This window comes from Fistularia commersonii, chromosome 22 (genome assembly GCF_037954325.1).
Source record: "Fistularia commersonii isolate RoL2024-O1a breed Wild chromosome 22, RoL_Fcom_v1.0, whole genome shotgun sequence".
In the NCBI taxonomy this organism is placed as follows: domain Eukaryota; kingdom Metazoa; phylum Chordata; class Actinopteri; order Syngnathiformes; family Fistulariidae; genus Fistularia; species Fistularia commersonii.
This window is the reverse complement of record NC_141305.1, coordinates 11889034-11913506: the sequence shown is the minus strand read 5'-3', so window position 1 is coordinate 11913506 and position 24473 is coordinate 11889034. Positions and strand designations below refer to the sequence as shown.

At 43.7% G+C, this 24473-nt stretch overlaps 1 protein-coding gene across 4 annotated transcripts in view; it reads left to right on the top strand.

Annotated features, from left to right (window-relative positions):
• cux2b (cut-like homeobox 2b) overlaps positions 1-24473 on the top strand; it is a 97359-nt gene that overhangs the window by 52595 nt on the left and 20291 nt on the right. For all 4 annotated transcript variants that reach the window (XM_086169306.1, XM_086169308.1, XM_086169307.1 and 1 more), the window contains exon 4: positions 14470-14548. In XM_086169306.1, coding sequence (XP_086025432.1) covers positions 14470-14548 — 79 coding nt within the window. The remainder of the gene's footprint in view (positions 1-14469; positions 14549-24473) is intronic.

Sequence of the window (24473 nt, the reverse complement as noted above, 5' to 3'; positions counted from 1 at the left end):
GGCAGTTTCAAGACATGGCTCGGCAAAGTCTAACACGGTCAACTGCTCGTAATGAGACAGGTGAGAGCTTTCTGCCCAGCAGCCTAAGGTGGGGCGCAGACACACACGCAGCAATAGAGGTAGTAGCACTGTTCCCGAGATTCTTCAACTCCTGGCTCGCTCTCAGCTGCTGGCAAGAGCACAGTCAAATTAGCCAATAAAAATGTGTGAAATCGGTGGCTCAGCGCCGGAGAAGACATGCCAGAAGAAATAAACATCAGTGCTCCTACAACCAGTAAAAGCCCATGTGAGGGAATGGGGGGGGCGCGCAGAACCGTGCCATCAATTCCATGGCACAATTCTCTGATTTCAGACGCAGAATCGTAGCTGCGCAGTCACAGTCGTTTCTCCGCGCTCCCGAGCCGAGCCTCGAGGCCTCAGCCCGAGCCCAAGAGAACTTGAGTTCCCGCTAGAGGAGGAACGGCCATCCCGAAGTGACATTGTTCCCCCCGTTGTGGTGGTTCCCTTCGCACAGGCCTGAGAATAACACTCTTCATTTCACCTGGCGTTAGCTGTGAAGTTTAATTTTAACTAAATCTAAACACACTAATTAAATATCATAACTTTCTGAAGAAGGCTCTTGTAAAGGTACCTGAAATTTTAATTTAAACTTCAAAAGAGCGAAGACTTAAAAGCAAATCTATTGTTTTTCATTTAGACTTGCAATTTTCTTTTCTCTCCCGTACTGCACTACACAGAAATGATTGATCTGCTAATTAAAATATGCAGAGAGGGGAAAAATATTAACTGCTCCTCTTTTCACTTTCTTTTTGTTTTAGAAAACAGTCGACAAATGTTCCTTCTCTTTCCAGCGCAGATAATTAAATTTTGCACATTGATGTTCTTTACACAGCATTCATCGGCCTCATTATTTTTCCATTTTCATCTTTCTGGTGAGAGATCGATAGATTGATAAAATGATGGAGCCCATCTTAAATAATGTAAGCAGAGAAAAGTTACACTTTCTTTGCTGCTGGCTAAGTGTTTGAACTCTTATTCTTCTTTCAAATTGTATTTAATATCCAATGAAGATAGCTCTTGCAGTAATACCTGCTCGCTGTAATGATGTATTCCCATTTTCTGCTGTCCCTTAACAAAAAAAAATGATGCAGTCTCTCCCTACTTTTATTGGGCCTATGGTATATAGGATGATGCTTGTCAAAGCTAATATCCTAAACGATAAAGAAAGTGGCAATTCAAAGAAAGACAGCGTAAAGTAGGCCAATTAGTACCTAGGGAACATTTTGCTAGAAGAGATAGCGGCTCCAAATGTCACATGCACGAACATTAGGACCGATTGTTTATAATATGACCTGACAGTTTGGGTCCCTTTTAATATGGGATTAAGTACAATACTAATTAACATGTGGCTCTATTATAACTAGCAGCTGTAAGAGAAGAAATATCTTGCCAAGGAGGGAGTAACTTCTCAGACGCACACTCTACATTCCTTGCGCTTCATCTCACAAATCACATGTATGTTTTTTGTTGTTTTTTTTTTAACAGTTATTAGAGACCTGCTAGGTATTTTCTTATTTTAAACCGGAAATCACATCCAGCACAAAGATTGGAGTGTTCTTTGCCTTTGTCACAAACAGATATAGGTTTTTAAGTCCCACAGCTGTGCTCCCCGTTTCACCAGTGACAGAAAGTGGCCACAGTGGCCTGAGGAAAGTTAAACACGTTCTCAATTAAAGCAAAGTAACTTTGCATCTCTGCTCATGATTCCTCCTGAAGTCCCTGTAATTGGCTCTCAGTGGATTTAGCGGCAGGGCTCGTGCTCTTATTCTGAAATGAAGGGCTCAGCCCGGAGTGGGACCGAGGGGACGGTCACTGAGGGAAATGCCGCCGGTTGGCCGGATGCTGGTTACGAGAGGATCAGCTGCACCCGAACGGGCGGGCAGATGCAGCGCAAGTGCAACCTTCTACAGAGAAGGTGATAATTCACATTCTGTTTCCTCAAAAGCATTAACCTAAAAATGAAATCAATTTATTAGTCAATTCCCTGGATGTTTGAAGGAATGTTTTGAGCATCGTCATATAGAAGCACATTGATTTACAACTTGGGAAAGGAATGTGTCACATGGCAAAGCTTATAAGAGAAGACTCGCTCTACTAGGTGTTATGTAGCGGTCAGTCTTTCACCCTCATTCAATAGATATTAACTGATGCAATTCATGCCAATACATTTTTTATACTCTACGCCAAAAGATTTTCATGGCCTCTCCCCAAATATCAAAAATTTGTCGGCCCCCTTTGAGGTATGCGTGCGCTTGTGTTTGGGGGGGTTGTGTGTTCCTCTGTGGTGACATGTGAAGGACAGCTGAAGGTGCGGTGAGATCCAGTGATGGGCTTGTTTTATTACATCTCATATTGAGACCAATCTCTGCCCATTCACCTGAAGGACAGCCAGCTATTCCCTAACTAAATTAGCCAGCCGCTGTGGTGTGAGAAGGGCCTCCACAGGCATGCAGACGCATGCCCTCCCCACCTCCCCTCATTCTATCTGTCTCTGGCTCTCATACATACACTCACTAGCCCCATAATAGTTACGGGGAGGCAGGCAATATTGTGTGTGTCTTTTTTGCTATTTTTTTTTCGCCTCTTCTTTCATGCACAAACTCACATGTGCAATGGTATGTCTCCTGGCTCACACACACAAGCAACACCCGATCACACACTGAAGCAGGGGATATGGGGTAATTGCAGTCACTGTGGCAGGTTGTGTGTTTGTGCTCCTATCAAGGAGTCCAGAACACCTCCTTTTGGGACCATGTGACACAGTTCTCTGTGCTGTGGCATACCTGGATATATCACTCGTGTGTGTGTGTGTGTGTGTGTGTGTGTGCGCGTGTCTCCCCGAGAACATGTGTGTTTGTGCGAGCGCACGCGCATTCGCAAGTCATCCATCCTTTGTGCGATTGCAGCATTGAGTTTTAACCTAGTAGGCAATGTGGCTTGGAGGATGGACATTTTCTCCGTGCTCCCCTTCAATCCCTAATGAAACCTCTTTTGTACATTCTCTTATACACATATTTTTGTTCACTCACGGCAGATGTTTTAATGAGGCAGATCCTGAAATAGCAGTGGGGCTAGCACTGCAGAACTATGACATCCCATGTGAAAACGTGCCCAAATCACAGTGGCTGTAGCCGTGCGTCAGGTTTCTTTATTTATAACCCGTACGGAATTGTCCTACACTCAGAGCATATGGAAGATTATATAATGCTCAACATCCAATAGATAACTGCTCTAGTCAGATCCTATATAAAGCCTGCCGAAGAGTTGTTTTTCCTCTCTGCTTCGTTGCATGTAGTGCTCATGAATTTGTGTTTAATGCGATTGGCCGAAAAAAATTGTCAAAGTGAGCAAAAACAAAATCTTCAGCTTTTTTTTTTTTCTGCTTTCATGGGCCGATTCATGATGACATCTTTGCATTTAGCACTCAAATTTGTGGGATGGCACAGTTCAGATTGTGAGATGAATGCATTAAGGCAAAAAGTTAATTGTGTGTGTTTTTTCAGTACCGCACTTTTCTTTAATCTTTAAATTAGCCCTACCTCTACGGATCTCTAAAAATGATTCAAATAATAAACAAAAATAAATCTTTAATGGGGTATAAATAACACTGGTTGAGGACTAGAATAAATGAGGAAAGGAGACAATTCTTGGAAAGATTAGTAGGCCGCTTTTGAAATATTGAATCTTAATATCAGCACTGAAAACACCAAAAAACAGATTCCCATCACTTTTAATGAGAGCTTATCTATTAAATGAATTGATTGGACTTAACCACTGTGGGTGATGTTTGATTTAGTTTAGTTTTATTTGAGCAAAGTGTTAAAAATTGAGGAATAATGGGATGAAACCAACCTGATTTCCTTGGGCATCGTGGTTTTCTGTAGTTCTTTGTAATGCCGCTCCACCTCAAGAGTTCTCTTCAAATTAATATTTAAAATAACAGCACAGACCGATTTGGAAAATTTTGTCAACAAAAAGGCAACATCTCTTTTTGAACTCCTGTGATGTATTCCATCAGTGGTTAGCTGTTCTGCCTCACAGCACGAAGGACCCCGATTCGATTCTGACAGTTCGCAAAATCGGTTCTCCGATTTCCTCCCGTAATCCAAAAGCTTACAGCAGGTTAATTGGAACAATTGGGACGATTGCCCAGATGTTTCAACGGTTATCTGTCTCTATATGTGGCGACCGGTCCAGGGCGTAGCCCGCCTCTCAGCTGATGACAGGTGGGATAGGACGCAGCATCCCTCGCGACCCAGAATAGGATAAAGCGCAAGATAATGGACGGATAAATGTATTCCATCATGTCAAAATACAAACTTCTGCGAGGTAGAGGTTTGTAGTGCTGTAATGTCTAATAATATAAAAGTAGACAGCTTGGGTCTAAAGTAGTTATGTAACAGGTGCTGTCTTGCTAAAGGCAAGGGATGAAATAAGCACTTTCATTTTGGATGAAGCGACCATTCATACGACATCAAATTGACGTTGAATGTTGAAATCGTGGCGGTAATTGTTGGCCCCGCATGTGAAAACTCGCCGCCCTCAGTTCTCCCGTCACTCATGATTCAAGCCAAAATGCCACCTCACATCTGTCACATTGTAGTTATCAGGAAGGAAAGCTGGTCATTACAATCATGACATCACATATCTGGCACCAGAGGTAAATCATCGTATATTAACCACACAGAGCTCATTTGTTTTACAGCTTTTAGTGGCGTGTTGGCACCCGAGTACATGAGCGTTAGGCTGGCATCCAGCGGGCACGGAGGGCCTCCCGGCAGAGCAAGAGCGAGATGGGCCTCGGCCAGCCCTCTAACAGAGCAATATGCAGGAGACATAGTGGAGTGTTAATGTGTCCCTCCTTCTCTCCCGGCTGATATACAGGCGGGTGACGAATGAAAGGGAAACGCCAACATTAAGAGTCTCAGGAAGGTGTTGAGCCAACGTGAGCTGCCAGAGCAGCACCGGCGCATTTTGGCGGCAATTCTGCAATTGTCTGTATCTTCAGTGGCGGGATGAACGCCACTCATCCAAGAGATATTCTCTCATCCGGTGCCATGTGATGAATCTCTCAGAGCTGTTTAATTGTGATGCGATGACATTCAACCAACCCCCTGCTCTGTTTGGATGTATTTGCATCCATTGTGTGTTCTTACGGTCATTCATTCAGGTTTTTTCCTTTTAGTTTGTCACTCCGCTCATTTGCATGCAACGAAAATACACACCCTCACACGCTTGATAATAATTGATAGTAGCTTCCGAAATGATTGTCAGGCCGCTCTCGAAAAGATTAAACAAATTTCGGTGCAAAATAAAGTCATGAAAGTCCTCTCTCCCCGCGACCGGGCTCGTCTTGACTCTCTCCGTCTTTTTTTAATCTTTGACATGTCACGGCGTCGATCATTTATCGCACAATTTAGTGCACGGACAAACACACATACATTTTAAGGATGACTTTGTATCCATACTTAGTCCTAATTATAGCAGGTGAAGCTATATTTCTGTGGCACTTTGGTGATCTGTCATCGACAGGCTCTCTTCATTCTGACTGGGAGTGATATCTCTCTGTAAAATATGTATGACATCAAAAAGCCTTAAAGGTTATTACAAATTAATAATGAGTAGTGGGCCGAGAGCAGTAAAAAATAGCCTTCCCTTGGTGTCGTGTTTAAATGTTTAATTTAACATGCTCGGGTATAAATGTGGACTGCCTCGCAGCGATATGTGCGGAGCCCCAAGGCCTCGGCAGCCTGTCAGCAGTCTGGAACATACAAACGCAGACCACCAAGCTCACATGTATTAAGATCAACATTCAGATTAGACTGATTCAGGCATCTGGAGCTGTCAAGTGTTATCTTGAAAGACGCTGCGCTTCTATCTTCACGTCTCTTAACAGCATACAGAATTATAGGAAAAAAAAATACCAAAGGAAGTCGTTTTAGTTGCATCAATCGCGGATTCTCTGTAGACTCCAAGACACAGAAAAGCTCTTTCTGAGCATTTCTCTGAAGCAAGTGAAATCATTGGCCCTGAACCCCCTTCGCAGTAATGTCTGAGGACACTGTACAAAATTGCCTTATTTATGCCTGTAATGTAAGCTGTCTGTTCCTGTGTCGTTCATTCTCGGCGGAACCGACGACGGTAGCAGAGTCTGGAGTGAATTTGCTGGGCGACTACCTGGGAAACATCAACAGTCATTAATTATGTAAAACTCTTCGCACAGCGGGAGCAGGGAGAGCTGCATACAACGGCAGCGCCCGCTCCTATTAGACTCAATGTACTCTACAATGAGCCCCCACTGCCTGGGGGCGTGGAGGGATTATCAGACTACAGCCATGACCCCCCATAGAAAGACAAACGCCGCGCAGTACATGCACACTTCCGCGCACTAAATGTGATGTTCTATTAGCTTCTGCTCCGACGTATTCCTGTGTTTAGCTGAGGAGGAGAATAACAGGAATCTTTGCGCTGTCTCTCCTCCCTAGTCACCCCATCACTCACTTGCCTTCCTCGCAGGTCCTCTCCTCGGCTTTCCGGCTTTCTCGCGACAATGAATGAAATCGGCAGATCTGACAGGACAAATGGTACGCCGTGTTTGTCAGGAAGGCCCGGGAAAGGGGCCCGCTTCATTGTTAATGCTGCTGCCACCGGATCGCGGGCTGGCCAGTAACCGAAAGGAGATGCCCCCTAGCCGGGGCCTACCTGAGCTCTTCCGAGGAGCGCCGCGATTGACAGCCGCAGATTTATCAAGCAAATAATGGACCTAATTTCTGTGGCATGTGTTTCCTATCCGTCTTCTCTCCGCAGCAGATGCAGGATTGTTTGGCAGACTACGAGGTTGTCTCCGCATCGCTCACTCCCTCCATCAGCCGCTTGTCTTTTAGCCGCGGCGCGAGACTCGTTCATCAGCGTTGTTCTTTTACGCGGATGCAGCTTTGGCATGATGTTCCTCCATGCTGAAACAAAGGCAGCGCTGACACCTGTAATTAATTAGGCCATTATGCATTCCACAATGATAATTGCCTCACTGGAAAGTCACCAGCCATCTAAGAGGGAGAGAAAGGAGAGGTGGATGGAGAGCGCTATCCATCATAGTGGAGTGTTCTCTCCCTCTCACTCTGGCTCTCTCCTCCCTCATGTCACACTGTCTCACCTTGACTAGTGTAGGCAGGGCTAGGGAAACACTGTCAACATGTGTCTTAGGGCGAGATATGCAGCTGCGCCTACCCCTCGCCAGGGCTGCTCCAGCGACGGCCTGCCAGGGTCTGTCCTCTCTGGGGCTTCGGCTCACATTGGCACAGTTACCCATGACACCCCATCTGTTGTTGCTCTGTTCAGCGGGGCATTATGGTGCCATTATAATGGGGGCACTTTATTTTTATAATTAGCCCTTACCTGTACTTCCTTCCGCTCCTCTCTCCTCTTAACACTCCTCCCTGCGATGAAATCTAGAGCAGATGTACTCATTACTACTTTTCACATCACTCTCTTTGAGCACATCAACCAGTGCCTTCATCTTAGCCTCAGCACGCCCCCGCTCCCTCCCACTCCGCGATGATAGATTCGTTTTTCAGCAGACACACTTTCCACAAGGTTTAGGTCATTTGCTGCATCAAACATTTAAAAGCGCAAACTCAAAGAAAATGACAACTTTTGTCTTTTGAACTACAAAGGCATTCAGAAAAGATTTGTTTTACTCCCCCCATTTATCTCTCACCGGCTCTTGACTTTGACTTTGCCATGACTTTGAGCTGTAAGCACCAAAGCTGGTGCTTTTGAGTTTCGTCGAGAGAGCGGGTAACACGGCGGCACTGCGGTCTGTTGATGGTGAGGGGGCACCCAAAAGACACCTGCTGCGTGCTGAAGAAAGCAGGCCCTTTGATCTGAGTTTAATCATTTGCCGTGTTCTGTCTCTTGTGGTGTTCCATGTGGCACGTCCGTTGGAATTACGTCAGCCCCACCTTGATGTGTGGAGGTCTGCTAACTTCTCGGTCTGGGTCATTAAAACGCTCTCATCTCAGGCCTCGACCTGTTGTCTCGCATGCGAAGTACCTTTTGTCAGAGTTTTGCGGGCCTTTTTCAGCCATGGTAGTAGCGTCAGAAGTCAGTCCGATGCTCTGTCATAGATTGTCTTGCCGGAACATCGCATGCCGCAAACAGAGACAGGGAAAAAAGGCAACCAAAAATCTATTTTTGTGGGTCCTGTCAACTACACTGATCGGCCTCCTGCCGGATAAAGGACATCCAGTTTGTCCACATGCTGCACCGAGCTGAGTTGAGGGTGGCCCAGGCTCCATATGTGGCTGCTGGGATGGAGTTATACCAAAATACGAGCTCTTTTGTGTCAGTGTCAAATTGTCGATGAAAATACTTGTCGTCAACCCCAACACCGCCTTAATATCTGGTATGAGCATGTACGCACACTGCTTTTTGTAAATCATTTCACAATTCCTTTCTGCAGATTTCCTTTTGTAAAAATTTGCAACAAAAATCAGCATGTAAACATTTAATTTTAACACGGATTTTCCGGTCACCTTTACATTTTGCATCACATATTGAGATGCCTAATATGATATTTGGTATGCGAGTGCCCTATCCAGCACCCCGTGTGCACATAAGTGATCTTCGAGGGCATGCACAGCTGGAAAGTATGAATTGATATAAAGTCACTGCTGGCCCTAAACCTTTTTTTTTCTAAAGAGTAGTGAGGTTAGTATGGATGGTTTTGTAAATATATCTCAACAAACACTTGGTATAATCGGACCCAAATTCCGTCAACATAATTCTTGATACATATTTAACTTAATGTTTCAGTGGGCTCATAGTATGCCAAAATTATTTATGTCTTTTATTCTTCAGAGTGTGCTTGGATGCAGAACCAATAACCGTTTTACCAGCCTCAGCTGTACTTCATGTCTTCATATTAAACTGTGACAAGTGAATGTCAGTATACTGACATTCTGTAGATTATAAAGATATATATCATCTGCAATATACTGGGATGCTAACACTTTATTAGCGTATAGCTTAATGGCTTGTTGTCCCGAAAGCTGCAGAGTGGAGTTATAGGTGAATTATCCGTCATTCTCCCAGGAGTAAATCTGTAGAATAATGGAATCATGAATACTGACTTCTCAACAAACTACATATCAGTATTATATCAGTAGGACATCATATAACTTCCTGTTGAATCAAATTGCGTTTTCTTCTCTGAATTTGACACTGTTTCACTGCAACACATATTCACTCCATAAGCAGATAAGTGGTTCAAAATAATATGGGTGGGGTCAGCTCTAGCTTTTTGTTTAGCTCAGAGGGCAGTTCTGAAGTTGTATGGTGGCGGTGGCATCAGCTACTGTTGAGCGCTGTCCTTTGATTGACAGGCAGCGCTGATCGGAATTGACGCGGCGATGAGATGTGTGTCAGTGCTCTGACTGCTCATCTGTCTGTGCACCCAGAGACAGCCATAGCCACCGCCATGATGCTACCAACGCTCTGAGATGGGTGTCACCATGATTAAATCTGACCTCAGACACAATCTTTGTATTGTGTGTGTGTGTGTGTGTTTGTGTGTGTGTGTATGCATGAGATTGACTACCTGTGTGTATTTGTAAGTGGGTGAACACGGGTCTCTAACCATCAAGATGGTACTGCAGTACCTCTGCCCCTCCCCGCCACCCACTCATCAGTCACTACGCACCAACTCATCTCTCTCCACTGAACCTATAGTCAATTTTAAACAAATGCCAGCAGTGACAGCTGGATCATTGCTGTGAAGCACAGTTAAAATGTGATTTAAAAAAAAAAAAGAAAAAAAAAGGACAGCCCCCCACTGTCCCGCTTGGCTCTGTGTGGAAAACTGTGTTTTTGACATACAGTTCACGTGTATAGAAAAATTACAACAGCAGGTTTGAATTGTCAATGCAGTGCTCTAACAAGTCCGTGTATTTTGAGTCATGGGGGTGCAAACTGTCAATCACCAGAAAGACGCATCGTTCAAGCGCGTCTTTTTTCATTTTTGTAAATCAGTTTGATGCATCAAACCTGATTTAGGTTTCCCTAAGACAAAATTGAACAAGGTCTTAAATGATTTAAGAGATTTCACGATTTCTAGGTCCAGATTTCACTATTTGTAGGTCTAGTTCAACTTGGTTTTCTTTTCTCTGTTAGCACCAAAATGTTTTACATGGGCAATTCAACACAATTATTGTCTGTCCACTTTTGCACTCATACATGTATATGTGATGTAATTTTTTTGTGGTATTTTTAAAACTGCAGGCCAAATGGCATCCACATTTGTTCAAGAGAAGACAGTTTTTCATGGAGCCAGCGTCTCACCAATTCAGTCCAAAGAATTTATAGATTAATTAATAGGACCTCTGGAAAAAAGAGAAACATGTTCTTTTCTTGTTATGGTGACCTGGTCTTTTAAACCAGAAACCAACGGATAATCCTCAAGGCTAAGATGGCCGTTTCAACCCCCCAAAATGAATCCGCTTCACCATCACAGCAAAATATCAATGGAACTTTAAAAAATTATTTGTGTTGATCTTTATGAGAGCTCCAACACAGTGTTTATAGATAAATTACTTGAAATGACTTGTTTTTTTTCCCGATGAAGCAGCTGTGCAGAATGCTGATGGCGTTTCCCTGAAAGGGAAGATTTACTGTTTTATTATTTTGGAAATTGGCTGTCAAAAATCATTTCTTTATAGACTAAACTACAAATTCATTATCCAAAAAAATGGCCTTGAATAATTGATATTGAAAATGGTTAATCATTGCAAACCCAACATGTATTATTGAATGTAAGAAATAAAGTACCTTGTTCTTACAGCAGATGCTAAAATATGAAACTAAAGGGCGAGTCTTTTTTTATTCTTACCCTTAGAATATTGCGAGAGAAATCACGCTACAGAGTGAAATATACATAATAGTATTTATCTCAGTTAGCATGGGAAAAGTGACCCCCGAGACACGACTGTTTATATGAAATCGTTGAAGGAATCTTTTCATTTCAAATATATTTTACAAGAGACACAACTGTAAGACAAGTGGTCAGAAATTGTGATTGTGTAAGGCCCCCCAAAAAAAAGTGACATTGACACGACAGCAGTAGAAGTCTGCAATGCGAACAGATGTACTAATGTCATTATATCGGAAATGCAGTCAAAAGCATTCGACTGCTTTCAACTCATCTTCACACAGTATAGTAGCATACTGCGGCTCGGTCTTCTTGACCCTCACACTAATACAAAAAAAGCAGAGTTTGTCAGTAATTCTATGAATTTTTCGTGAAGGTGTTGTGACAAGTGTTGTTGCAGTGGTAGTGGGCTTCCAACTGTTTAGTTCTAATAAGCATGGAGCGGGACTGGGGTTGTTGTGACATCCTGTCAGCCTGTGGGCTGGACCGGCGCTTCGCGAGCAGCACAGTGGGATGGACTCCCTATGATTGTGCACTGACCTTTGCATCATGGGAAAGATGACAGGTAATTTAGAGGCCTCGGGGACCGTGGAACCGTGCATTCGCTGTCCCCAAAACACCCGTAACGCCAACCACATTCACCTTGGGATGGAAGCAGTGTATTTGTGTGCGCTCTGTGTCGGCACGAAACACGTCACAGCCCGTGTGGACCCCAGATGCAGATGCGCATGCAGACGTGCTCGAAGTATTCACACGCACCTTTACAAGCATGTACCCGTTGCTCTCTTGACACCCGCCTAAAAAACCCCTCTGTCTTCGCTCCCTCGAATCACCTGCATCATCACAACCAAATCACAAGGGGTGGCAAACTGGTAAGTCAGAGGGGGAAAATGATTTAGAGTGATAATTGCATAATCACCAGTTGTGAGAATTGTAATTGGTGACTACATAATTGCTAATTGCGTGCTTTATGGCAATCTCTCTTTTCAGCTCATCTCTCTTTCTGTCTTTGCATGTCGCTCGGTAGCCCTTGACTCTGCTTCCTGTACTTCATTCCACATTTGTTCTCTCCTCCCTCATCTATTTTCCCTTTTCAACACATGCGTGCTTGCTCACACGTATGGAGACACACTTTTCATGCACGCACACACACAGACTCACTAGCGGGTGCTATAAGTATTCTCAAAGGCTTATCAGTAAGTATTTCCCAGCAGCCTTGTCCCAGAGGCTGCGCTCTGCCCACCCGGTTGCTGTGTGAAGAGTTATAGAGGAGCGCTAACAGGTTTCCTTTGTCTCTGTACTGCTACTCTGCCCCAGGCTTTACTCCTGCTTGTAAAATCAAACTGTGGCCAAGCCCATTCCCTGGGTAACCATATCCTTTATCACAAAACGGGTGAAAACAAAGAATGTGTTGTGAGTTGAAGCCAGGGCCAGAGCCATATCTCGCAGCCAAAATAGGAGATTTGCCAGCTGCAGCCTGACGCAGTCCTCGATCTGTACCTCTCCGTGAGACTTCTGGCCCACCGAAACGCCCTGTATTATGATGGAGGCGAATTAGCAGGGAGATGAAGATGACTCCCTGATCAGCTTGTATCATGCATGACACCTCTGGAGTGCTTTGATAATAGCCAGGGTGGGTTGTGCGGGTCATGCTGTATTTGAACGCATAGCAGGCGCTAACTTGAGAAGGCACCAGCCAGGCGCTTGATTGATGCCTCTGCTAGCATCTGTAGGCAGGTTAATGGTGTGATTGCGGAGGTAATCTCCGTGTTCTCTTGTTAAAGGATGATGGAGGGCCGGGAGACCCCGTGCGTCTCTTGAAGACGCAGGCAGGCTTTTGCCCTCTCATGTTCTTAGGCTTTTCACATATTCGTGCGGCATTGTCATTTTGTGCATGCTTTGCTGAGGAAGCCACCCTAGCCAGAGGACTGTCAGCGACACGTTGACGTGTGGCGGTGGTTTCCCCGCCGTAGTGGCCGCGTACTTCAGGTGTGAGCTCAGGTTGGTAATAGTTTGTCCGGGTGTCAAACCGCTGCAGCAGCTTTGTTTGTCAAGCTGACGAGCAGGGGTCCATTATTGACTGACCACCAAACTGCTCCCGTCGAGCTGCAAACATAGAAAAAAAAAATGTTTTCAGCACGGACGAGGCACATCAGAGCTTAACCAACATCGGTTACGAACACAAAAACCTTAAAAACAAATGTTTACAAGGCCGGTGGTGTCCCTGACACATTTTCACTGTTTGTGAACCAATATGCCAACAAGTAGCATCATATCCTGGAAGGATCGGGGCAGTGGTCGGAGTTAGTAGGTGGGGGGTGGGATAAATTGGGGTATAGCTGAGTGGAAACAACAGCACAGTATCACAGGGAGCTGCCTGAGAGCGCCAGACTATTGCATCTGTATTGATTGAGCTCCAGCCTTTTCCATTTTCCATGAACTCCTCTGAGCTGCTCCAAGTGGGAGTGATGGGGGGATTTGCTAGATCTTTAGGATATTTCTTTAAACATGATGCTGTCGTTATGTCTCCCCGGGGAAGATACCAGCCATTTCCAGTAAATCAAAGGCTCTCCGTCCCTCACTGTTTTCCACACACCTTATTTATAACCCCACTAAACAGCCTGAACACACCAGCGTCAACATCAGTACAATCATTGCTATTCTGAGAGTGTTTGCAGCCTTAAAATGAATATTTTTGAAGCGCAGTCATGCCAGTAAGGAGCAGCAGGGCGAAGCCGGAGCGTGCATTTGACCCTTCCATGTGAAGTCTCCCAAGCCGGTCCGGCAATCCAAATAATCAACAGTGACTGAAATGACCCAGACGAGAGACGACGACAATTTGAATTCTGTCTGCTCTCGGAGTAGGGGGCCGTTTGAACGAGCTTGATCTAATTTACTCTCGCAGGGCAGAGGACGAGAAGAGGCGTCAGAGTTATAAGCAGGCCCGTGGTCTTGGTAGGAACGGGGAGCAGGATAACCCACATACCCACTAGTGCAGGTGCCCTTTCCATGGGGCCAGGTGGTAGATAATTCACTTTCTTTGTCCCTCCTAATGAATTGTTAATTGGTTTGCATCACCCGCAGAGCTGAGGATAGCAGGTGGCAAGGGCTGCCAGTGACGGAGGCCACTGTCATACTGGCACGCCACCTCGCACACACCATAACCTACGTTTAACAGGCCAAATGTCGCCTCGCAACATGGAGCAACTTGGCAGTGACAATAGTGTGCACAGTTGATTCCCTGTGCTTCTTGCTGGCCTTGGAGTTGAGCATACAAACTGCACAGCAGTTTTTTTGCTATCTGTGCTACAGAAAAACATTTCTTCGTTTATCGTCAGGACGTTGCACGGTTGACCTTTTCCCTTCGCTGTGTTAAAGCATCCATTTAAATGGCTCCTTTGCATGCATGTTATGCATTGCGGTTTAGACATATGCCAGGATTATATCAGTCGATGTTTACCTTAATGGTGTTTTCTCCCCCGCAGGTGGTTGCTCTGAACAAGCGCAGTAAGGAGGCTGAGTCTGCATTCCTGGGAATCTACAAACAGCTTATTGAAGCCCCAGGTGTGTCTCCCACCAAGACCAGAGATGTGCATCTCTACAAACAACACCACCAGCAGATATTGAAGCGCTTTGCTTTGACATATTCTCTCTGAAATTATAGACACTAATTGGCCATCAATTGTCATTGATGGCTGCGGGTCCATTATTTCTTGGAAAGACATAGCAACTTGTACTCAGACTCCAAATCAGAAGTTGTAAATGTATGACCCGAAGCTGGGATGTCCGCCCCTCTGATAAGAAGTTTGAAAATGCAAGTTTTCTCACCCCTTAAAACTCACCCCTCAGTTACAGGCACAAGTTTTGCTGTGTGTCTTGAAGAAAGAGGTCACTTTGGCTACATTGAGTTTGCTCTAGTAATAAAAAAAGAACCTAGACCCCATGTTGTTCCAATCTGTTCTGTAGTGAAGAGCTGCAGAGCGAGAGAAGTCCATGAATATTGGCCCAGCAGCGGCTTCTTCCTCTGACTCGATGGCCTGCTGCTTGCTAGATAAGACTAATTTCTTGTTTAAAGATGGCCTTGGCTATTTTACTGACACTACCTGTATTCTTATGCTAATTGTTGAAAAATAACACCAACCAAACATGGAACATTTTAAATGCGGTCTTTTTTAAGGATGACTGACTGGCTGGATGAATGAGTGGATGAATTAACTCAATGCATTGGTCTCCGATGCTGTTATCACTCCATTACGCGTTTGTTAAATTTATTGGTCAACACACCAACCAAACATCGAACCTTTTTTCGATTTAATCTTTGTTTTTTGGGGAAAACCAGGCCCTTCATGTTTTGTCACATGTCCCAAATCCAGTCCGTTCCTTAATGCTCTCTTTGCTGAAGCTCCATGGGGTTATACTGAGAGGTGCCCCTCTTTTTTGGTACCCCACTTCTATATTGAATTGGGATGAAAAATCCAAATCATTGCCTCAACAAAGAGCATCAAAGTAAATCGACACCTCCCGAACATATTTAGCACAAACCAAGCATAATAAACCTCATGAATTGGTGATTTTTTTTATATTGTTTTCACAGAGCCAGGCTGTTTAAAGTACATCACTTTATCCCTGTGTATCTGATAAATCATCAGCTGGGTTTGTATGAAGCAACAGATAAACTGTAAAGTTAATTTCTTGCCACAGATGCAATAGCACTTGAATATAAGATACATAAAGCCCTATACCCCATGGCTGTTATCTATTTTTTAGTCTGTGCTCTCAGAGTGGTTTCCAAAACTCTGCGTGAGGCCACTTCAAAACCCAGCGCTGGTCCTTGAGTGTAGCCCGGCTGTGGAGCGAACACATCCTTGAGGAGCTCTGCTGTTGATTGTGGAGGGCCAATTAAAATCCCAACTGAAGTCTGGCTTCATGTGGAACGCAGGCCTGATGAGGCCAATGGGGGAAAAGGGAAGAGCAAGAGGGGGGGGGGGGGGGGGGGGGACGACACTAACTTAGAGGCAAGGAAAGACATATTGTGTGCTTATGCAGTTGTTATTTCAGTGCCAGGGAACATGTAGTGTATTGCTGTTTGTTGCAGGAGACATCAGCAAAACGCAGTCCAATCTCAGTCTAGATCAGAGAAACACTTGTGGCAGGAGGAGAGAATGCTGTTTACAGATTCAATGAATACAAGATAAAAGTCTGCGTCAGAGAAATAGCGATGGCAGCAACTGACTTTTAAAGGTCTCATTTTTCCTTGAAGTCCCCCCTGCTTGATATTGTAGCATCATACACACATACACATTCATACGCAGGCTTTGATTGGAGTTATTTCCTTGATAAGAAATGCTGGTCTTTGAAGATTTATTCAGTTTGATTTTGTGACCTATACATTTCATATCAAGGTTTTATTCAAGCTCAGGACTGTCTTTTGGATATATTTGGAAATATTTAGTCAAAACAGCCCCTTTAAAATACTCAGATCTGTTTTGTCTTTTTCTGTTTATTTGTTTATTTATTTATTTATTTATTTATTTGATTATTTTATTTTATTTTTTTTAAGAATAAAAGCTTTATAATAAAAAAGAACCCCTGTGGTAAAAATTCTGTGCTGCAAAATAAGTTAGAATTATCAAAACTGAGGATTTTTTTTCTTCTGTATATATAGGAAAGTAGAGGAAAAACCAGCAAAGTTTCTCAGAAAGATCTGGGCCACCTTGAATGTCAAATACACCTTAAACTAAATTCCACAATTCTCTTAGTCTGGGGGGAGTGGGGCGGCGGGGAGTATTTTCTAAACACCACATACAGCGTTTTGATGTAGATTGGGTAAACTGTATAGATTGCAGATTGGTATGAACCCCCTGGGACTGAAGGCACATGATTAGCATAGCTTCGATTGTCATTACACTGGTGAGTGACCCCTCTGTTCTGCAGTGGACCGTCTGCTTTTATGTTTTTTTTTTTAAATTCCTGATAACATTTGTTTGTGTTTGCTGAGTCAGGATAAAATCCTTTCATCTTGTCTTTGGTGGTGGACTGCAATGTGTCGAGTTACATCAGATATGTGGCACCAGCAGCCTCCACCTCCTCTTGACCCTACCTTTACAAAGGGGCTCTGTTCTCCTCCTTTTCTCGGAAACTAGTTTCTGTGCTCCAGTTTCTTCCTTAGTAAAGGTCATGGTGTAAGGAAGGTAAAAGCTGTGTTGATTTACTTTTAAGGATAAAATGCTCTTAACTTCTCAACTAAAGCGTTATCAGATTATTGGTGTATTAATTGTCGCCCCTGGAGCATTAAGTATCAAGAGAGGAAAACTGGCATAAGGGCCCTGTTCAGACGTCACATTAACACGAATCCTGAGTGATCCATGCGCCGATGCTACTGTCTGAATCCGGAATAAGAATTGAATAGTTAGTCATAGGTATCACAAAATATCTGACAAATGTATAGTGGCAGTTAGATTTTCACCCGGGTGTATTACACTTCTCATGACTGTGCAAGGTCAATATGCTGAACATCTATGGATTACTTGACCCTGAAGTTCTCACCGTGAAACATGGACACCGAGGTCCTTTATATATGGTGGCATTCATTTTTTTCCCCACTGTGTTCAACCCTAAGAAAACATTCAGAGGTGGCCTGGCACATACTTTTTATTTTTAATCAAATAACCACCTCGATGCAGTAATATGGACATACAATGTTCACGTAAGGCTGCGAACATCATTCAAAGCCTCGCCAGCCAGTGTTGACATTTTTTCGGTTACATGAAGAAGTCAAACAGTACACTGTGGTCACACTGTAAGAGGATCAAAAAGAAAAGAACAAAAGATGACTTTACATGTTAAAACTTCAACGTGCCTAATGTAGATGAAACTTATAATTTCTGAATTTTGAGTCGTTATACAGCATTATTGTGATCTCAGTCATCCGTATCAAGCTTTATGTATCAACTACCTTTAGTCTATTTGCTTAAACAACTGCAACCTGACACAATTTGCGATTTCCACTGCTAGCCCTTATTATAACCAGGTTTCATGTTGACGGTCAACCAACAGCCACACAGACAGTGCAATTACAGTGTCGGACTACCATGGTCTCCAGGCAATTACTCAATCTAGCATTTGTAATCTACTGTGTGCTGTGGACCTCATCGGGACTTGGGCCATCATGCATACGAGGTGTGCACGGATTGACTGCAACCAGGGAACAATAGGGGTCTCTTTTTTTTTTCTGCCCACAACCTTTTCACAGTCAAGTCTCACACTCTTTCCGCTCAAGACATGTAAAAGGAAGGGATCACTTTGTTGATACATTGAATACCTTTAACACATACTATGTAGGTCAGGATGCAATACGGAAATGTTCTTATAGACTTTCAAATGATTATCCCTTACCACGCCAGGTACTCTGACCTCGAAACCACATGTCTCGTCTAAGTCGGGGCAAAATGTGCGTCTTCAAAGATTACCTCATTGTACAAGCACCACCTCCAAAAGGCAGAACAGTTTGATTTAGATGAATATTCTTCCACTTTCCAGCTGCAGCCAAACGCAGGCTAGAGATAGAGAGTCCCTTGCTATATCAGACATCTGTGACGAGGGCATACAATATCCTGTGCTTGTTTGTCACTGTACATCTTGCTGCAGGTGTCCAAGGTCATATCCCTCAGCCCACCCCTTGCTAGAATAGATGACTCCTGGTAGACCGGAGGACAGTCATTTGGCTTTGGCCGCCACTACATTTCTCTCTGCCCCTCAAACACAACAGTGAGCCTCCACACCAGTCCCTCAACAAATGCTACAGCTCATGTATTTTTAATCTTTTGACAGATGCAATTATTCTTTACACGCCGTGCTCGTTAATCTTAATGCAGTTATTACTATTCATTGCTGGACGTTTTTCCCTCCTATTATTTCATTTGAAAGTGTCTCACCCCCTGTGTGTGTGTGTGTGTGTGTGTGTGTGTGTGTGTGTGCGCGTTTGCTTGCGTGCTCATTTGTCTGCTTTTTGTCCAATCAGAGCAGGCCAACAGCACTGTTAATGAATGCAAGAGGCGAACAAGGGGGGGTGAACCATCAGCTGCAGCTCAATATGTGACCTGTTGTATCTGGCTATCATTAACATCTGGTCACATATCAGTTATCCACTTTGCGCTGCTCAATATTGAATACATATAACATATCTGTTACTTTTGTGCTATGCCAGCCTGATAATGCTCCCATTCAATCACAACTAGAATGCAACCGTAAACTCCGAGCAGAAATAACTTCTTGATGCAGGTGATTGAAGTGTTTTTTTTTTTTCCTCTCCTCCTGCATTTTATGAGGCCCCTAAGCTGAGATGTCAATCCACTGGAGTGTTTCATTAGTGTGCTATATTTTGATTTGCCTGTGACATCTCCCCATGCTGTGCACTGTAACTCCTACCCAGTCTGGGGCTTGAAAGGGGCCTGTTAACAGTGTTTCCCTAACAATGTTTATATCACCTCCGCACTGTTTTGATCAGCCCAGATAAACACGTCCTGATCACTGAATGCTGAAATACTGAGGCACCTTCCGCCCGAGTTTATCGGTTTCCCAGACATGCACCCGACTTCCTCCGTCTTTCCCCCCTTTCCTCCGTGCCATTTCTGTCTGCTCCTTCTGGTGTGTGCGCGCATGTACGCGATAGTGCGGGCGAGCGCGTATGTGTTTGTGGGCGTGCACAAGTGCCGTTTGAACGTCAGCGTTTGTTGCCACCTCTGTGAGAGTAGCAAGGCCCTGTCGCCAGGGGCGTAGCCCTGAGACTGACGCTCCAGGTGTTTGCTCTTCTTTGCCTCCTCTCAGCACACACACTCATCCCTCAGGATCCTTCCCGCTCCCCCACTCCTTTAGAACACAGCCCCTTTTATCTGAGCAGGTAGCTCACTGAGAGTTTGTGAAGATTCTGATCTGAATACACCCCTCTAAGTGTGTGTGTGTGTGTGTGTGTTTGTGTGCCCGCTCCCTGGGCTAACAGCAGGTTTGAGCTGCATGTGACTATGTGTGCAAGCTGAAATGCTATGGCAACAGTGCTTGCCAGTGGTGACCAGAGGTACTACAAATCAGGGCTCAAGTCAAATCTGTCACATGAAGTAGCGCGCTGTCTTGTATCATGAGAGCTTGATGCACCTCTCACATATTGAAGTTAAGGTTTCCCGTGGCTATGAAACCATCAGATGAGAATGCACTGACCTTAGACATTCAAAGTCATTCAAACGCTTTAAGAATGGTTGTCCTTCTCAGCCCTCTTTAAACGAGAGAGAGAGTAAGAGAGAGAGAGCAAGAGAGAGAGAGAGGCCTGCAAGGCACAGCGAGCTAGCTTTATTGTAATTGTGCTGCTGAGTACCAACAGTCAGGATAAGAGGGAAGGAGGAGTGCTGTGCGTGTTTGTGGCAGTCTGTTGGAAAATAAGGGCGTATAAAAGCTGATGGAGAATGAAAGCTCTCTGGGAGGGACGGAGATTATGCACAAGTGATTAATAAGAGCAGTAATAAACAAAGGCCCAGGAGATGTTTGAGGTGCTTAATAATGCATTATGTTCATAAAAGAGCTGGGCCTCTCCAACTGATCCCCGTGGAGTAGGACACCCCAGAGGGACCAGGAGAGAAAAAGAGTGTTGGAATTTTCGTGCGTGTATATGTGTGTGTTCAGACAAGATTAGAATGTAGGATTTCAAAATGTGACAACAGACGGATGTATTTGATGATGTTTATTCCCTGTGATTTGTCTCACTTGTCAAGTAAATGAGAGTGGAAGCTAGTTTGTATTATTGTGTGTAGAATTTCTTGTGAAATTTGGTGTGAATGTCATTGTTCCTTCTTGTCTCACTGCAGCTCTGTGTTCATTTAAATGCGGTCTCGCTCCGGCTCCAGTCTTTGTTCCAAGCGTTAAAATGTCTTAGTATTGATGTCATTCCTTCTCTGTCCTTCAGTCTGTCAAAGACATGCAATGAAAAAGAGCAGGTTAAGAACTTTCTCTTTCAACTTTGTTGTGCTAACACACCAAAGTTGTCGCTTCCCACGTTCATTTTTTTTTTTTTTTTTTCCACCAGTCCCTTTATTTTAGTAGTTTTTCAATGCCACATCAAGGTAAAACAAGGTTAGTTTCCTAGCGGAATTGTATCAAGTGCTTAAAGAGGCTCTGCATCCTGAAATGCCATATATGTGAATTTGCTGTAAGGAGTTAGGTATTTCCAATCTATAGCGGTTAAAAATATGCAGCAATACATCCAACAAGTGTTGCATCAACTGTGAAAAGGTGAAAATTAAGATTGTTGTGTCAACCCAGTTTCGGGTCTTTGACAACAATATTACAACAGTGTTGCTGGTTGTTGCAGCAGCAGCAGAACGTGTTTGTGGACCTTGAAGTCCACTCAGGGAAAAAAAAAAAAAAAACAAAAAAACAAGACTGTTTTGAATGAAAAGAAAAAAACCTTGGAGCACAGCCTTGTAAATTAATTTGTTCGTGTTGTATGATGGGAACACAGCTGGCCTCATTAACATGCGCACAACAAATAATTATAGCAGTTTTTTTTTCTCTCTTCAGCCAGCCAATGCTTGGCTAATGGGCTTGCTGGGTTAATTATGTCAGAGCGTAATTACACAGGGCCCAGGGAGACATAATGGTGCACCCTACTGCGCCCACACCGACTAATGATGGTATATTGCTGACAGGGCCAAGACGGACCGCCCCGACACACCTGCTTGTCTTGGCGCACAACACACCAGTCCACCCCCGACAACCGAGACACCCATTCCTCTTTCTGTACCTGTGCTTCCTCGTCTCCGGTGCCAACCTCTGGGCCCCCCGACTAACCCCGCTCGGAGCGCTCACTCCGATCCACTAACCGCTCCATGCTCCGAGATGTGCAATAGAACCGTAACAATGAGGCAGCTTCAGGACGGCACCCTCATTACTGCTCGGATAAAGTGATGAAACTTAATATCAATTCTGCCGCGATAATGCTAAAACAATTATAAGTCAGTGACTTCGTAACACTGTACACGAGCTGCAAGTCAGGCCATTCCACGCTGCAACTGATTGACAGAAATGTTAGTAATCAGGCTTCATCGTGCGTCAAGGTGTTTTTGCCTTTGTTAATCACATATAATTGTTTACAGAGCATCACTGCTAAGGCGGTAAGGCAAACCCTAATTTTTCTACGTCACACCGCTGAAGGATCAAATGTCATATTTGGCTTTGTTATTTGTTTTTTAAAATGACATTGGTTTGAAACACCATGCTTAATTCACCAGTGTGCCGTCTGTCTAGCCTTCACCATGGCATTACTGGTTCCTTTTCATTCGGCAAAGTTAATTTTAAAAAAAAAAAAAAAAAGCACAAAAGAGCGAGGAATATATTAATGCCAAATAAAAAAAAACATGCACATTTGACCTCTGTGTGGCAAAACACTCCATAGCAAAGCTGTCTCTCAACTTTTCGGGATTTAAATTACCCTTTTTCCTTTTTTTTTTTCTCTTTTCACCTTTTCTTTCAAATTTCTGTTATTTAGTTTACTCTCTTCAATCCATCCTTGAAATACAGGTGCTAATTTGTATGGTAAATGGATATATTCATTTATTCATTTTTAGTATTTTTATACATTTTACAGACCAAGGTGAGACTGCCACAATTCAGTAAGACATGTTTCGGACATACGTCGCTCTTCAAACCATCTCTATAAAATGTAGTTTTCCATGTCTGAATGTAGGCCGCTGCATCATAGAAAAAAGTTTTTTCAAATTTTACAGCCAACCACGTCCAACATATCAGGGCCAAGGTCTCTAAACCTCTAAGTACTCCAGGGTGTCTGATGATAAATTCGTAGCATTGTTAAAAAAAAAAAAAGAGGTAAAACATAATGTCAACCTCCGTTTCAGGACATCATATTGAGACTTCCTGTTTGAGACCACATTTTCCCAAATGCGACTCAGAGAAAGTCATTGAACTTCTCCTGACCAGCAAATGACAAGCCTCCGGTTCATAATACTTGCCTACATCTTAAGGTTTTTTTATCAGATTTTAAGGAGAGAAAAAAAAATCACTGAAAACTTAAAATTCGAGGACAGGTGATGGTTTCACACTGAACAACTCACTCCTGGAGTTTAACGGCAGATCAGCTCTGAAGCTTCCTCTGAAGTAAACTGTGACAATAGTCAGATAAAGTGAAGAGAAAAAAGAAAATAAAAATGGTCAAAGATTACAAATGCTCCTCTATGTGAAGCTAACTTCATGATTATGATATTTATTTATCATGAGATTTCTGTTAAACTGAGAGACAAGTTGGTTCGTGACTGAATCGTCATTTTTAGAGCACTGTTAGTTTTAGTAACAAACTCTTTTCTAGAGCCGCGGCAGACATTTCTCACAGGCAGTTGCAACTTTTTAGATAATGTCCAAAACTCCCAAAAAATCCCATTGAGTTTGGTAAACACGCCTGTGCCGCTGTGCGCCTCGGGTCAGCCTATGATTCAGCATAGAAAACGCTGTTTTAAGTCTCGGGTGATTTATTATCTTAAATGAGCTGCCGTTGTCCGATCAGTTATTATGAGCACAGAGCAGACATCCAATCATCCATTATTAAGATAAGGAATTAAAAATTGAGCCGTTTATTGCACAGAGATTGATGTGACTCACCTGGTATACATAATGCCCCGTGTTCTATTTGTTAATGAGCGGAGATGTGAGCGGCTGTTGAATTCCTCTTCCCTCCGTCCCGGCTTTAATTTGGCGGATTTACTGTCAGAGCTGCTCTGAAAAGAAGCCGCGGCACTTATGAGCTACATCAATTAGCGGCTCCATTTCGCAAAGTTATCGGGAGTCTTTCTGGTCTCTCCTCCAGTAACTGTAGATCCCTGGCCCCGGGAGAGAATCCCCGCTGCTCTACTTTGACGGGGGGTTAATTTTGTATACAGACTTAAGTTATATCCCTTCACTTTAAATTTGACTTGACTTTACTCCCCTGCTGCTGATTGATAATCCGGGCTTGTCCATGTGTGAGCGATCCCTTACCATAATCTCTGTCCTTTGATCATTAAAAGTTGAAAGGATATATGGGAAAGAGGCTGATAAAGTGATTTCTGTGACAGTGGGTCGATGGAATAGCAGTGCTTTAAGTCATCCTGTTTGTCTTAGAAGAGCTGTACTCTTAATAGTGATGTCCCTTGTGACTGATGCAATATCTCCGCAGTCGGTGTAACAATGAATGCAGACAATGCCAGACTGTAAACGTTCCTGGGAAAAATAGCTCGATCAATTAAATGGCCCAAAATGTTTTTCTGATGAAAATGCGGATATGGCAGGTTGCAATGTATGGCCACAATTTCAACAAATTGCGCGTGTGACGCGCATTTATTCTCGTTGCCCTGCCGACTGAGCGGGTGCTTTTCTCGCTCGCCGTGGCAAAGTTTTTTAACTCCTCGCAAAATGCCACTTCAGTCGGTGCCCGCACCGAAGAGGGGATCCGATT